At 35.1% G+C, this 17,455-nt stretch overlaps 2 protein-coding genes across 2 annotated transcripts; one reads left to right on the top strand and one right to left on the bottom strand.

The window, feature by feature from the left end:
* The first annotated feature begins 6,322 nt into the window (after positions 1-6,322).
* Positions 6,323-6,790, top strand: LOC120114754. Its single transcript, XM_039135549.1, has one exon. It carries the CDS (start codon positions 6,323-6,325, stop codon positions 6,788-6,790), a length of 468 nt encoding a protein of 155 aa, XP_038991480.1.
* A 2,997-nt stretch (positions 6,791-9,787) lies between these two features.
* Positions 9,788-10,423, bottom strand: LOC120114745 (protein RADIALIS-like 1). Its single transcript, XM_039135543.1, has 2 exons — positions 10,154-10,423; positions 9,788-9,913 (listed from the first exon to the last, which is right to left on the bottom strand). The coding sequence occupies exons 1-2, from the start codon at positions 10,411-10,413 to the stop codon at positions 9,892-9,894; spliced, it is 282 nt and encodes a 93-aa protein (XP_038991474.1). The 5' UTR covers positions 10,414-10,423; the 3' UTR covers positions 9,788-9,891.
* Positions 10,424-17,455: the final 7,032 nt, after the last annotated feature.

Here is a 17,455-nt window from a genome sequence, read left to right as displayed (position 1 = left end):
AATTCATGGCTTCTTAATAAATAAAAAGAAAATGTAGTATAGAGAAGCAGGGTCGATCCACAGGGACTGTGGTGTTTCTGATTTAATAAAACTCTTTCTTGATTTTAGAAGAAGATAGAATTCCAGATGAAGTTGAAAAAATATATGAAAATAAAATAAATAAAGAAAAGAAAAATAATATAATAATATAATAATAAATATTAATAGTAATAAATATAAAAGGGGATTTTTAAAAGTTGTTTTTAAAATAAAAAATGAGAATTAAATAAAAAGAAAAATAATTAAATAAATAAATTAAAGAGATTGAGATAAAGGGAAACTTATTGTGAAAGAAGTCTTAGACTTCAGCTTTTTCTCAAATTCCTCGGATCATCGAAACATATTTTTACTTCAAGATTCACGTCGGTTACTGCTAGAACAATTCTTCGATGCCAAATTGGATTGTGTCGTTTCAATAACAACTGATTTCGATCTCAGTTTCCTCTTAGCAAACAATTTTGCTAACTGTGTTCTCGGGAAGTTGAATATGCTTAAATAAGCAAATCCTTCTTCAAACGTTAACCAGAACAATATCCGAATCAATGTCGAAATGTTTTGATTTGAAAAGTAAGCTTAGAAAACAAAGAGAAAATCCGAAGCGATTTAAGTACCTTACAATTCTCACATTTGGAATTGAGCCTTCGCTTTAGTCTTCGACTTGAAAGAAAATTAGCTAAGCATAACCAAAGTCATACTTAACATAATAGAAAAGTATGCGAAAAATATAGAGAAAGCTATAGAGAAAAAGAAGATTTTATTCTTAAATGAGAGAGATATGTTTCTAGGCTCACCCTTGGAGGGCATTTATAGCCTTCAAATTCGTAAAAACAAGCTAAAACATCTTAAATCCTAATTAAAACACTTAAACTATTTAAACTAAAATACCTAAAAAATAATATAATATTCTAAATCCTAATTAAATACTAAAACCTATTTAAACTAAAATACCTAAAACAAATATAAAATATAAAAATAATATCCTAAAACTTAATTAAAATACTAAAAACCTATTTAAACTAAAATACAAAGATAAAATATAATGTTTAAAATATTATCCTAAACTTAAGTTTAATCCAAATCCAAATTTCAGCCAGCTTTGATTCCGAAAATGAAAAAATCTAGAATTGTGTACTTTTTATGCAATTTCCAGAATCTTACGTCATGTACAGAAAATGAATTAAAATGAACAAATAAGCCACAAAAATAAATGATTAAAGAGTAATTTAAAAGTAAAATATTAACTAAAATAAGCACTTATCGTGCATGTTCTGCTTGATTGCAATAACACTGCTGCTCTATGGCAGATGGTTATTCACCAGCAACACCTCTCGGATTTCTTTACTCTTGATGCTAATAACTAGCTTCTAATGAATCTTGAGTCTAATAGGTTATTTACTGGCACAAATAATCCCTGGAAAATTATCTTCTCTTCTATAACTTGGCAGATCTGGAAATGAAGGAACTCCATCATCTTCGCTGGCGCGGACCTTTCCAATGACCAATTAATCTATCTAAGTAAGAATTGGTCTCAATAGTTCATCACAGCAATGCCACCTCTTTCAATCGGTGCTGACTTTTCCTGTCCTGAACTAGTCCAATGGCGACATGCGCCTGCTGGTTGCTGCACCCTCAACATTGACGGTGCGGTTCGTAATATTTCTTCTCTTGGTTTGGCAGGTGGTCTCATTCGAAATAAAGATGGAGATTGGATTGTCGGATTTAAAAACCGGTCGGGATTTCGTCTCCTTTGCAAGTTGAACTCTGGGGCATTTTTGAAGGACTTCAACTAGAGTGGTCCCATGGAATTAAACGTCTTCAATGCCAAACAGACTGTGCGGAAGCTTTTAAACTAGTGTCTTCACCAACGGCTAACTCCAGCCCCATATCACTTGTTCACTCTATTGCAAGACTTATTTCAAAACCATGGATGCTTGACTTTCTTCTCATTCATCGTGAAGCTAATGCTGCTGCTGATTCCTTTGCCAAATACATTATTAATACTGATGGTCAATCATGCATATATATGGAAGCTCCCCAGGAGATCATCCCTCATCTCACTCGTGACCTTCATGGTCATGCTTTTGTTCGCAATTAATATTCTACTGTAATGGTCTTCATTCTTTAAAAAAATAGCATGTGATTGGGTAGAACCCACATATCGAGGGTAATCAATACAGGTAGTCTGACATGCCCAAACGAAACCATCCGAATCTCTCACCATTGCCCCTACAGTTAAACGATTAATTTATTTTAACTATATTTTAAAATATATATGAAATGTATATATATACAAACCATTAATTAAATTTGCTTAAATAATTTTGGTGCTTATATATTATCTAAAAAATAAGGTTAAATTTATTTTATTATTTTCTTTATAATACAAATTAAATACAATATGTTGTAAGGTATAAATCAAATGTGAGTGTTGGTTAAGTGGTAGGAACATGTCAAAATAATCTTGAAGACCTAAGTTTGATCCATTTTAGATGTTTTTTCTCCTTTCAATTTGTTTTTCTCTTCAGCTGGAAACCAAATTTATAAAATGTTGTAAATTATTATCAAGTGAGGGGCTTTAGGTTACTGGTTTTGATCCCCTTGGCAGTAGTTTAATTTATTAAATTAAATAATTAAAATTAATAAAGTATTCTCCAATCTAGTAAGGACACATGTCACCACCTAATTGGAGATTAAATTTATTAAATAAATTAAAATTATGACTAAATTGATAGAATGTATAAATATTGAGGATGAAATGTGTAATTATACCAATTTCATTAATGCCCCATCAGTATCTCCGTTAGATGTTAACTGCGAGTGATATGATTAAATGTATTTAAATAGTTAGATGACCTGATTGATAAAATTTAAAAAATGTTGGTCAAAATAAAAAAAACAATAATTAAATGGTCAATCTTATAGTTAAATGTTTATAGTGATAATTACGTCACCTTTATGTTACATCCATTGACGTGTCTCTTAGGGATGTTCTATAATCAATTCAATTAATAATTGAATCAAATTATTCAAAATTGAATTAATCTAACTTTTTTGACTTTTATCCTTTAATTCACCGAATGATTTTTTTAAAAAAATCATTAATCGAATTAAAATAAATTCAATAGTTTGGTCGATTTTCAAATAATCTAAAATTTTTTAAATATATTTTAGTGTTGATTCAAAATAGCTGATGGTAAAGCCGACTTGATGAAAGAAAACCTAGCCCAAGACGACCGCTCCACAAAGAAAGCACGCCGAATTGATGAAGAACCCCAGACACGTGCGGCGACGCTCCACGCAGTATGGATGCCAAAGTGGCTAGCAATACGAATCCAGTGATCCCACCCGCTCCAATCTCTTACCGCGACACTCTCATTAAAGACAACCTTAAAGAACCATTGATCGATGATGAAATCCTAGATGAGGAAGATGTTGAAGTGTTTGAGGATGATGTAGTTCGTGGTGTCGTCGATGGTTTAATCTCCATTGATTTCTCTGATCGGGTCCAAGCCATTGCCAATAAAAGTTTTGATCAGACAGTTGTGGTGAAGCTACTTGGGAGGCGTATTGGCTACAAAACTCTTCGAAACAAACTTTAAGATCTATGGAAGCCATCCCAGCCCTTTCGTCTCATGGACAAGAAAACGACTACTTCCTCGTTTCGCTACGAACACGCTCAGATTTCTTGAGTGCCCTCTCCGATGGCCCATGGACAATCTTTGGGCATTACCTAACCGTTGAACCATGGTCGCCGGATTTTACCTCCTCACAATTATTCCCTAGTAGAATTATGGCATGGATTCGCCTCCCGGGATTACCGGTAACCCTATATAAACATAGCCTTATTATTAAAATTGGTGAATGCATAGGAAAGGTTGTGAAAATAGACTAACAAACGGAAATGGTGTCGAGGACGATTTGCAAGAATGGCGGTGAGTGTGGACCTGAAGAAATCGCTAACCTCGAAACTTCTTATCAATGGGCGCGTTCAGATCGTTGAATACGAATCACTGCCTACAATCTACTTCTTATGTGGTCGGTATGGACATGTAAAGGATATCTGCCCAGATAAAATTATTATCAACCAGCACGATTCAAATGACCCAAAGGAACAAATAAGCGAACCACAATTTTCGAATGACAATAAAAACTCTGAACCATTTGGACCATGGATGGTTGTTGAGCGAAGGCAATGGAAAAGCAATAAAAAACCTCCCGTGGATAAATGACAAAATCTGGAGAACAATGGTTCACGTTTTAATCCTCTTTATGAATCAGCCGATGATGTTACTGCTGTTGCACTTGAAAATCAAGCTACATATACCAACATAACTACTCACACACCAAATACTACTAATACTCCTCGTGCTCATCATGCTGCTCATGGCCTGAATGCCTCTCATGCTTCCCATATTACTAATGCTCCCTCTTCAGTTATTCACGCATAGTCCAGCAAAAGCAACTCCAGCGGTTAATATGCTGCTAAAATAAGGTGGTCACTCTTGCCCGTAAGCCACTAATGATTCCCAAGATCACTGCTAGATCTTCGAAATGAAGCCAAGGTCAGTCTAGCCACCAATCTCGCCAAAGTAATATTGAACCACACGTTTCCATACTGGACAGGTCGAAACATTCGGCCATCGTACTAGCAGAGAATACAAATCCAAACATTGTTGATGACGTGAATTTGCAAGCCACACACGGAACCGCTCAACACAAATCCATACCACGTGAACCACCTGATACAAACCAAGCTAAATAGAGTGCAACATTATCTAAAAGAACAGAAACTGACCTTGCTAGTCCTGCTCAACGAAACGATGCCACGCAGAATATTTGCTCTGATAGCCAAACGGTTCCCATTCTGGAATGATTTGGTTTTTCTATACTTATTTTTCTTTATGAATATTAAAATAATATGTTGGAATGTCCAAGGATATGGTCACCCGCGTTTTCTCACGGCTTTTCGACATATTTGCACGACTTAAACTAGATATAGTAGCAATTCTTGAACCCTAGATAAGTGGGGGCAAAGATGATGCTTTTATCGCTGCCACTGGTTTTGATCGCTCTCACCGCATTGAACCTGTAGGTTTTTCAGGAGGCATATGGTTGTGCTGGTGCAAAAAAATCCATGTAGACATACTCCTCAACCATTTTTAGTTCATCCATTGTCGTATATCTACCACTTATGGCAAGTTCTCGACTTTAGCAACCATTATATATGCCAGCCCGAATACAACAAAGAGAAAACAGCTATGGCCTCACCTTCGATCCCTCGCTGGAAATATTAATTCCCCTTGGATTATGTTTGGAGACTTTAATTCCACGCTCACTGCTTCTAATCAGAAGAATGGTGCAATTTCTACTAGGCCTTGCAAAAACTTCCAGGATTTTGTTTATGATTTCGATATCCGTGACATGGGATTCCAAGGTCTGAATTCACGTGGAATCGGGGTCTCTCTTACGCTTGTCTTGACAGGGCTTTATGTAATAGAAAATGGGACGAATCATACCATAAAATAGCTATACATCATATTCATCGCATGCGGTCAGATCACCGACCAATTCTCCTTTGTGTTGGCAGCTCTACAACTAACTTTCGCCCATCTCAATTTAGATATTTCTCTGGCTGGTTGTAGCATGACGATTTCAACCGAATGGTAAAGGATAACTGGGTAAATTCTGAATCTCTTTCGGATACTATCACCCTTTTTACTAATGCAACAGATACATGGAATAAAATGATGTTTGGTTATATTGGCACAAAAATGAAGATAGTTATGGAAGACTTCGAGGAATTCACAAAAGCCTTAATAGACATCATTCGACTTTCCTTATCAATCTTGAAGTCAAACTCCTCACCGAGTTAGAGCAGCTCCTAGACCAAGAGGAAATTCTATGGAAACAACGCTCAAGAATGAATTGGGCTACCCAAGGTGACCGAAACATAAAATACTTCCATAGAAGTGCTTTGCAGTGAAAACAGAAGAACCGAATATTGGCCCTAAAACTTCCTCCAAATGATTGGTGCTTTGACACGAGTAAACTTAAGGAAGAAGCGGTACGTTTTTTCAGGAATATTTATACATGCGATGAGAAAGTGGTAGGAGGGAATTTTCCCATTTCAGGTTACTTCCCAACTATTCCAGCTCAATTAAAGGATTTCATGGCTATTGAACCCGAAGATAGAGAAATCTATGAAGCTCTTAAGGATATAGCCCCCCTAAAAGCATTGGGCCATGATGGCCTCTATGTAGAACTTTTTCAACAATAGTGGCACATGGTGGGTCAATCTGTTTGTAGCATGGTGAAAAAAGTTTTTGCAGGAGGTGACATTGAAGTTGATCTAAACAAAACTGTGATTGTCTTAATCCCAAAAAAAGAAGGACCCGAAACTTTTGCAGACTTCCGTCTCATAAGCTTGTGCACAGTTATGTACAAACTCATCACCAAGATAATTGTTCGTCGCATAAAGCAAGTGATGCCTATTCTGATCATGTCGAATCAAACAATTTTCATCGCCGGTCGTTCTATTACTGAAAGCATTACTATAAATCAGGAGGTAATCCATTCCATGCACCAGCTCAAGACAAAGCAAGGTTGGATGGCAATTAAGGTGGATCTTGAAAATGCTTTCGATCGCCTCCGATGGGAGTTTATTCACGATTCGCTCACTGAAGCTGGCTTCCCACCAAGCACTATCCGACTCATAATGCACTGTATCACTTCGACCTCCATGCAAATCTAATGGAATGGTGAGAATTCTTCTGCGTTTCAACCGGAACGGGGTATCCGACAAGGTGACTCACTTTCTCCATATTATTTGTTCTAGCAATGGAATATCTTGGCCACAACATTCGTAAATGTGTTGAAGAAGTTGATTGGAAGGGTATCTTTTTTCCCGACAGGGCCTTTCCATCAGTCATTTATTTTTTATTGATGATCTTATGTTATATGTAAAGGCATATGTACCCCATGCGAAAATCATTGAGAAAACCCTCATGGAATTTGGGTACTTCTCGAGACACAAAGTTAGTAAACGGAAGACGCATATATACTTATCGTTTAATACTACCACATCCACAAAATCTTTCATCCTATCATGTCTTAGTTTCTAAGAAGTTGATTCTATGGGGAAGTACCTTGGTGTTCCGGTCCTTCATAGGCGTATGAAAGTTATTGATTTTGATTTCATCTTTGAGAAATTCAGGAGTAAATTAAATGGTTGGGCTACTCTATCCTTTTCGCTTGCAGGGCGTATTACTCTGACAAAATCAGTCCTTTTAGCCATACCACTTATTTTATGCAAGTCATGTCATTCCCTAAACGGGTATGTAATGAGATCAAAACCATGGATAGACGTTTTATTTGGGGGTCGGAAGCATCTGGCAGGAAAATCTCTCTAGTTAACTGGTCTACCGTTTGCAATCTAATTGATCGAGGAGGTTTGGGGTGTGTTCGGCCTCTTGAGAAAAACAAAGCTTTCATGATAAAGCTTGGCTATTCCCTTATGGTGAAGACAAACTCTTACTGGGTCCAACTACTCTGACAAAAATATAAAGTTCAGGAGACTCACCCGCTATCGATTAAAAACACAATTATTCCCCATTATAGAGAGGAATATCGAAAATATGGGGACAATTTCTATCGTGTTTGGTTTGGTCGATGGGTAATGGGAACTCTAATACTTTCTGGAATGATCAGTGTGTGCCGAACTTGGGGCCTTTACGAAATTATGTCCGAGACTATATACATACTGATTTAACTCAGAAACTTCACAACTTCGTTGATGATCATGGCCATTGGGACGTTGCAGCTCTCTCTCAAGTTCTTATTCCAGCTGTCATCCTTCACGTCATCAGTGTTAGACCCCCAGGTAGAAGCGATAAACCCGATGTCCTGGTTTGGAGATGGAATCCTGAACTTAACTTTACAACTAAGTCAGCTTATACTTTTCTCATGGAAGGAAATTGGAATGAAAAAAGCTCTATTTGGAAGGCAATTTGGTCAATCACTGCTCCTCAACGAGTTCGCATGTTTGCATGGCTCACTTATAAAGAAAATATCATGACGAATTACGAACGAGAAAGACGAATACTCACAAATAACCATTCATGTCCGACTTGTGGTGCAGCAACTGAGACTGTAATTTATGTGCTACGTGACTGCCCACCAAGCCGACACCTGTGGATGCGTATTGTACCCCAATCCGCCTGCTCAAACTTTTTTGGGACTGATCTTCATTCATGGATTACACAAAACATCAACATGCAGCGCCCCTTACGCGATGGTGATCCTTCTTGGTCCTCCTTTTTTACAGCTCTCATTTAGGTAATTTGGAAACAAATGAATGATTATGTTTTTAAGGTCGCTACTTATAAAATAGACTCGATCATTCATAGAAGTTATAGCTGGGCCAAATGCTATGAAATCAACATCAAAACTCCTGTTGAACGCCCGAGACAACAGGTGGCTGCTTCAACGTGGGTGAGGTTCGATTGGTGCAGTTGCGACACTTGATGGGCGAAGTTTGATTGGTGGTGTGCTTCGCAACTCCATTGGTGACTGATTACAGGTTTTACAAAAAAATATAGGGACACCATCTGCCCTTCACGCAGAACTCTGGAGCATCTACGAAGGTTTACTCATTGTATGGAGCTTTGGGGTTTCCAGATTACTGATACAATCTGACTGTAGCAGAGCAGTCAAGCTGGTCGAAGATAGTGCTGCCATTGACAGTCACATTCCTTTATTACGCACAATTCTGAAGCAACGATGGTCTAGATGCTGGATAACAAAGGTCCAATAGATAAGCAGGAATGGGAACAGGATTGCAGATAAGATGGCAAAGCTTGCTCCATGTAATCACTTTAGTTTGATTTGTTTTGACTACCCCCATATGAGATTGTTGACCTTCTTCGATTAGAAGCAGCCATTGCCCAACACGATGATGCCACTAGCCATGCTTAGACTTCTGTCTTAAGCTTTCTTTTAATTCAAAAAAAAATAGCAAATCGAGTAGTAATAAATTAAAAATGAGTTTCTTTTGTTAGATTATTTTACTCTTTAGTTTTTTTTTGGTTGGACTTATAATGAGATTAAAATATAAATATTGAGTCTTAAATATCATGGAACGTTTAAGTTTAAAATTAAAAATATATTGGTTATATATTAAAATTTTGGTTAATAATTTATTTTGAAACTAAATTAATCGATAATCAAATTTTGAGAAAATCTTTATCAGACTAAATTTTGATTTGATTGATTAATTTAATTTTAATTGAACGATGATTCCTAGTTTCTCCGATTCAACCTGTGGCGTAACAACGAGTTTCGCTATTAAAACTACAAACTCGATAGTTGCCGACTTGAACTCTGATTCAATTCTGTTTAAAGGTGTTACAATATTATATATGGATATTTTAAGCCAATGAGTGTTGACAAAAATGGTTGGGACTTAGGAATTTGAGCTTGTAAGGCGAAGTTTAAATCCTACCAACGTTACTCTTGGTAGGCGATATGTAAATTCTAATGTAAATCTCAATTGAATCTTAGGTATGCCCTGACCTTGGATTTAGTGAGCCACCCTTGATCAAAATCTTTTTATACCAATAAATATATATATATGGCCATTTTAAAGTGTAAATATATATAAAGAAAAAGACACCAATTGAAGGATGCTTGTTCAAAAAAACAAGAAAATGGTACATTTAACGAAGTACAAATACGCAAAAGTAAAGGAAGGTACAACTTTGATCAGTAATGAAAACGAAATATGAGCTATAATTTGTTTTTGCCGCATTTTTCTCTATTGAAGGTCCAAACTCTTTGTTCCTGCTTCATACTTCCCTAAAGCCTTAGATTCCTCATCCTGCACGAAAACATAAAGGAATATTAATAAATCTATGTTAAAAGTATCCCTATCTACATTCTGGGACTTCAGTAGAATCTCATTTTATGGACCAACTTATAAAATTATACAATCGAAAATACATTATTAATAGAAAATATAAAAAATATATCTAAATTATATAAGAAACTAAAATTTTCTGCCCTTGTCTATCCCTGTGTTGGTTATTTCATAACCGTTGTATGAGGGAGGGATCCCTACCTTTTTTCATTATCCATGTAATTGTGTCCCTTGCTGCCTCCGGGTTTCTTACCATAAGGAGGTAAAGGGATATTGCCAGACTCAATCTGCTTGATGTCTTCCACAAGTTTCTCGTAATGCAGTTTCACCTCCTCCACGGTCTTGCCTCCGACAGCCCTGGCTAGCTTCTGCCACAGGTCTGGTGCATCATGGCCGTAGATTGCCAAAGCATTCTCAAACAACTTGTTTTGCTTTGCCGTCCAGGTCGAACTTGAGGCCATTTCCACAATCTCACTTCCCTGATAACAAATGCTCAAAAGGGTAAGGAAAGAGAAACACTATATTTAACTAGACAATTGTATGCCTAAAAGAGAATATCGATGCGACTTATATAGTAGGGAAGTGGAGAAAAAGGGTTAAATTTGTTCATAGTCCCTTTATTATATTTAATCCCTCTATCTACTTTAACTTGATATAATCCAATCAATTATATTTATTTAATAATAAATTTGTATGTCAGTTGAATGCATAAGACTTTTTTTATTTGAATACAATCATAAAAGTAAAAGATCAAAGTATACCAAATAAATTGGAGAGATTAAATCCCTGATTTCAGTGTACTAGAGGGACTGCAATCTAAATTAAACCATAAGGGAAAAAAGGAGGTTTTGTAAATGGTAGGCTAGTAGGCTTGTGTAGAATACCTGGCTGTTACTTTCCTTGCAAATCAGTGGGGTCATGGCTTTGCCAATGAAGGTATTATGACTTAAACCTCAAGAAACTCGATTACTGGTCGGTTTTTATTTATCCGAGAACACTTGTTCCGATTTCATTCCTTTTTTTAAATCTTTTTTTCTTCTCAATAACCGTGACGAAGTAGCCATGAATACCAGTCGGCTGTATGGGATGGGATTTTCAGTGGATGGATTCAACCTGGAAAACATTTACTCATGATTGCCGCATGATGCCCACCAAATTCCAAAATATCCACCCCGTGATAAATGTGCTCAAACTGAATAATTTTCTTCACAACGTTTCATAGAAATAATAAAAAAAGATCATTAATTTAAAACTATTTAATCAAAGATTTTTTTTTGTTAAAAAAAATTCCCTGATATGGTAGCAACTGAATTCCTTGGTTAATTGAATAAAATTTACACTCCAATTAATGAACCCTAACTATATTTTTTCTCTCTTATGATTTCAAAGTTTCGCCTTAACTAATCTAGATCGACCGCGTCGTACACCTAATTTTGGTAGGTGAGTCTCATGATAGGGATTTTCTACATACACAAGACTCGAACCCGAGGCTTTATTTAAAAAATATCAAGTTGTTTACCAAACCTCTGTGGATTAATGAACCCTAACTATATTGAAAATAGTTGCTGATAGATTTATATTTATTATTTTTATGAATTTTAGTATCGGAAAAAGATATATTTGATACTTGTAGTTAGTCAAATAATAGCATATCAAATTAGTTGACACTTATTCTCATATGTAATGGGGTAAGGGGGGGCAAGATAGTAGGCTGCCCCAACGCCAGGTTGAGAACAACTTCCGTAGGAGACCTCCGAATTATGAAATGCCTTCCATGGGACACGATCCCACGACCCCAAGGTTAAGAACCTTGTGCTCTACCAACTGAGCTGGATGGTCATTTCTTAAAATTAATTCTAAATAAATATAGTTTTATTTATATTTTAATAAATTTAGAGTGAATACAATGTAGCATCTGTATAAAGACTTCTAATCATTAGACAATAAACTTTTATATCTGGAGCGAAACTAAAAATTTGTTAAAGATCATAAAAAATAGAAGTGACTCGATAATATCTAATTATTAATGATGACATAGTAGTATCTAGTTATTTTTTTAATTGAGGGGCAGCATAACTTATTTTATTTATTTTTCCCAAAATATGTATTTTTTTAATATTAATTGACATTAAAAAATAATTGGTTGCAACCAAGGTTCCTGTTGGTCCCTACGAAGTTATGCCCTCAAACCTGAGACCTCAAGGGACAACAACGAATCCCTTAACTATTGAGGTCACTTGGGTAAAATATAAATTTTATCATTCAACTTTCTTCTCACTCTTATTGTGATCACTAAAGTTTTTTTTTTCAATTTACTCACTAAACTTTTGATTTTATCCTATTTTTGTCACTATGCCGTCAAATACTTAACATTGTTATGATTATGGATTTTTGTTTTAAAAATTATGAAAGGGCCCCAAAACTTTCTTCATTTTTTTTGTGAAAAAACTCTAACGTCGAATTCTCTTTGATTTTTCAATGATGAAGCATCTTCTTTCAAATCCCTATAGTGGGAAGGTGAAGAAAGAGGAAGCACATTGATCGAATGGTGGATATTATAGATCTAAGTGATGTAGGATTTTACAAGTTTAGGGTTTAGGTTTAAGTTTTATTATTTTAAAGTGATTTAGGTAAAATCTAAATTGATAGAGTGGTAGGAGATAATGAGATGATTTTGTTGATATTTTGGGTGGTTAGAGAAGGCATTAGAGAATGGTAATTGCAGTATCAATGTGACAAATGGATGAAACTATAAAACTTTAATCTTTGGAGGAAAAAGATAAAATTAAAAAGAAGGAAAATGATGTGAATGTCACATGTAGAGGTGCACAAAAAATCCGAATATCCGATTTTGCGCAAAAAATATCCGAAACCGGTTTTGGGAAAAACCGGTTTTTTTAAACCGAATCGGATATTTTAAAACAGGATAGTATAACCGGTTTGGGGAAAAAAATTAGAAAACCAGTTTTTTTACCGGATAAAAAACCGGTTTGAAAAAAACCGGTTAAAAACCCAGTTTTTTATCCGAAAAAACCAGTATGGGTTTAAAAAAATAGCCGTTGGGGGGGTTTGTGACCGTTTTTTTTCTTAAAATATTACCATTTTACCACCCTAAACATGTATAAATAGGTTGGGGATGTATTTGGTTGATTACGACTTTCTCAAATCTTATTACACAACACCTAAACATCTCTCAAATCTTATTTTTGTAATTTTTTGTTCATCATGAGTAACACGGCTGAATCTTCCGTCGGGGGAAACCTTGAAGTCGTGAGAGTGATCGAACATAATAGAAACAAAGATATTTGGGATCACTACGATTTATGTGAGATGTCAAATGGCTCGAGGAGGGTGTGTTGTAAACTTTGTCTAAAGTTGCTTGCGGAAGGAAACACAATGTTGAAGAACCATTTGACAAAATCATGTAAGGCACTTCGCTCAAGATTGGATCCAACTCAATCGAATCTTACACCGCAAGGTGGTGTTTTTGTTTACGACAACGAAAAATTACGAGAAGCGTTTACAAAGTTTGTGATTACAAAAGCATTGTCGTTCGACCACTTTGATGATGAAGATTTCACGACAACAATTCAACAACTAATGCAACCACATTATACTCAAGTAAGTCGTTCTACCCTTAGAAGAGATGCTATAAAAATGTTGCGTATGGCGAGGGAAAAAATGATTTTAGGATTCCAAGAACACTGTTATGGTGTGTAGCTTACATGTGACATTTGGAGTTCCCCTCATAATACCGGTAATTCTTTTTTAGTCGTTACGACACATTGGTTAGATCAAGATAATTGGAAAATGATGAAAAGAACAATCACGTTTGAATTATTCGGTGAGCCGCATACCGGTGTTAATTTATTTACACTTTTAAAAAGGGTAATTTGTCTTTATAAATTAGAAAATAAAGTTTTTTCTATATCCTTTGATAATTCATCGAATAATACAAATGCGGTTCCAAGATTGAAAATATTACTTTCATCGATTTTAGACGGTGAGTTTTTTCATACCCGTTGTGTTACACACATAATTAATTTATCCATGTAAGCCGGTTTAGAGGTTATTAAGCCGATTAGATTAGAATTTAAAGCAATCATAAAATCGGTTCTTTGTAACAACAACAAAAGACTAAATGATTATAAACGATTTTGTAAGTCGGTTAATAAAAAAGCTTTGGGTCCTAATTTGGATTGTCCAACTCGTTGGAACTCAATTTGGATGATGATGCATACCGCCTTAAGGCGAAGGGAAACATTGCAAACATTTCACGATCGACTTTTTGAGAGGGGCCATGTCCCAAACATTTATCCGGATTCGAGTTGGGAAACTATAGCCAAAATAACCGATTTGCTTGGGGTTTTTAAAAATGCAACAACTTTTTTATCCGGTGTTTATTACCCTACTAGCCCGTTGGTTCTTAATCAAATATTTTTGTTGGCTACCCGGCTAAGTGACTTTGAAACCGAAGTTTTTCAAGAAATTGGCTTTGCAATGAAGGAAAAACTTTTAAAATATTTTAAGGAGATTCCCCCTATTTTTACATGTGCCGCCGCTTTAAACCCAACGTTAAATGTTGGCGGGGTTGAAACACTAATTAAACAAATTGCGTTTGCTTTTAATCTAACCAATGATGAACCCAACTTTGTCTAAAACCAAATAAATTATTTTAACAAATGTTTTCGAGACATGTTTGCAATTTATTTAACTAAATACGGATCAAGTAGTGTAATACATGATCAAATGAGAACGAATGTGGAATCATCTAGTAGACGTCCAAGTAACATAAATTTGTCACTTTTTAACACTCTTGTAAATTCCCAATCCAAACGATCACGAACTACCACCCAAAGTAGCGAGTTGGGAAATTACATGTCATGCGATTTTCTATCAAAAATGACATTTGAAAAGTTTGAAAGTTTGGATATTTTGGTTTGGTGGAAAGAAAAGGAAGCACAATTTTCGATTCTAGCCGCCATGGCCCGTGATTTACTAACCGTCCAAGCTTCTACGGTAGCTTCGGAATCCGCTTTTTCTGTTAGTGGCATGGTTATATCGCAACGGAGATCAAGACTAAGTCCCGAATCGGTGGAAGTATACATTTGTTTGAAGGATTATTTGGATGGAGCGGCTCGGAAGCAACATATCACCACCCTAGAAGATGTAATTGATGCCGATTTGGAAACAAACTTACACATTGAAGAAGTCAAACTTGGAATATCCCCTCCAAATGAAGAAGGCGAAGATGATGAAGAAGAGATGACGATGTAGTTTATTTTTAAACTTTATTTCAATTATCGTAAACTTTGTTTCAATTATCGAACTTGGAAGTTTTTAAGTATTTGAATTTATCGAACTTGGAGGTTTTTAAGTATTTGAATTTATCGAACTTGGAAGTATTTAAGTATTTCAATTATCGTAAACTTTGTTGCAAATGATGACGATGTAATTTTAATAATATTAAAATCGGTTTTTTTATATCCGGTTTTTTTAAAAAACTTGTTTTTTTTCAAACCGAAACCGGTTACATCGGTTACATCATCCGGCCCTCCAAACCGGTTATGATCCGAACCGGTTTTTTTATAATCTGGTTTTTTAGCTTGGTGAAAAAACCGGATCAGTTTTTATCCGATCCGGATCAGATTTAAATCCGGCTATGTGCATCTCTAGTCACATGGATTCTATGTCAATAAAAAACAGTCCACATCAACACGTGTGTCTTTCATGTCACTCTTCTATTTATGATTTAACAGTGAGTGACCAAAATAAGAGCATAAAAAGTTCATTGATAAAATCTTTTTTAGCTATAGTAACCAAATCAGGAACAAGAAGAAAGTTGAGTGATAAAATTTATAATTTACTTTTAAAATTATATATTACCGGTACATCAAATTTTTATTTTGAGATAACTAATATGAATTTGTTTAGTTGGTTGATTATCATTTTTATTAGATTTGTTGAAAAACTATATGTATTTTGAGATATTCATTTTTTGGTGTTATAAGTTTCTTGGTGTTTGTTGCATAATTATCTTGTATGCAAGGTTGGCACTCCCAAAACATTTCGGCCTTGATGTAACAATCTGTCTGGGACAGTCTTATATCCTAGGAGAACTCTTGTCATTTTATTCACTTGATTGTTTTGGTTTATTTAGATCAATTATTGAAGAAAAAACAGTCAAATTATCGAAGGTGGAAACTAATTTCACGTTGATCCCTGGAGTTTATGAAAAATTACAGATGATTATGAAGTAAAATGTTACAAGGGGTACATATGATAATTTGAACGTTGCATGGTCTTAGCGAAACAAGTATTTTTTTCCTACATGTTTTGGGTTCGAGCAACTGCATTGTAGGATATGTATCAAAAATAATAACTCTAGTGAACGTTGCCAGCTTTTAGCGAAAGAAGTATTTTTTTATATTATATACTCTGATAGTGTGTGTGCATTGTCAATAGTTAAGAAAGATTTTGAACATATATTACATTGTAATTGCTTCAAACAACTAAAAAACCGAATATTTAGTAAACTACTTTGATTTACTGAGTATATCTACTTAAAAAAAATCATTCAGAATAAAGTAATAACAATTTATGAAATAACTTGAATTTTATTATCACGTATGTATGATTGGTTTCTGGAAAAGATAAGCACATCGATGAACGGTTTCATTCAAATCAGCATATCTGTTCCAACATATAAAAATGTTGTTCAATTTAAACACAACATTCTTTGCATAATTATTGACATATTGACGACAAGGGTCATTTCGTTGCGGTGATTATACCCAGCAAGCTGTGCATTTTCACTTGCTTTTTAACAGTGTCTTGGACCAAAACTCCCTTCAAAACATCATGCGGTCCCATAATTAATCAGTCGTGTTTACGTGCCTGTGGAAATTAGGGAATGGATGGATATTTGTTCTCATGTTCAGTAATTGGTGGTGTGGGCCTGATCAAATGTTTCACTTTTGAATAACATTATCAATTCATCAGGGCAGCCGAAAGTAGCCATTTGATCATATGTATAGGTTTAATTGTTCCAGGCCATGATTAAGTCTAATCAAATTGGTAATGCAGTTGCTGCATGGTGCTTATTATGACTTTTTAACGCCAATTTCACCAATTAAAAACTATCTTTTCATATTAAGTTTTGAGTTGGCTTTCTTTTGTGTCGTAGGATAAAGGCATGCCATGCTAAACACTTCTTTGAAAGCATTCCCTACAGGCCGCGTTTTTACCTACGTAGGGTATGCTTTCAAAGGTTGGGCCAAAATAGAAGAAAAAAAAGTTAAAACTGAAGAAAAATTATATTAATTTTATCCAAAAGAAAAAGCATGTGTGGTAGGGGTGTAAAAAATTTGATCATATTGATCTAGTCCATTAATCCGTTGATTCGATGGAATGCTTTCAAAGGTTGGGCCAAAATAGAAGAAAAAAAAGTTAAAACTGAAGAAAAATTATATTAATTTTATCCAAAAGAAAAAGTATGTGTGG

Source organism: Hibiscus syriacus, unplaced genomic scaffold (genome assembly GCF_006381635.1).
Source record: "Hibiscus syriacus cultivar Baekdansim isolate YM2019G1 unplaced genomic scaffold, ASM638163v2 tig00110243_pilon, whole genome shotgun sequence".
In the NCBI taxonomy this organism is placed as follows: Eukaryota; Viridiplantae; Streptophyta; class Magnoliopsida; order Malvales; family Malvaceae; genus Hibiscus; species Hibiscus syriacus.
Note: the sequence above shows the minus strand (reverse complement) of the source record. Positions and strands in the feature narration are given on the sequence as shown.

Coding starts and splice junctions, on each gene's coding strand:
- LOC120114754 (XM_039135549.1), top strand. CDS start 6,323: ATGGTGGGTCAATCTGTTTGTAGCATGGTGAAAAAAGTTTTTGCAGGA.
- LOC120114745 (XM_039135543.1), bottom strand. CDS start 10,413: ATGGCCTCAAGTTCGACCTGGACGGCAAAGCAAAACAAGTTGTTTGAG. Junction 9,914..10,153: donor TACATGGATAATGAAAAAAG/GTAGGGATCCCT, acceptor GTTTTCGTGCAG/GATGAGGAATCTAAGGCTTT.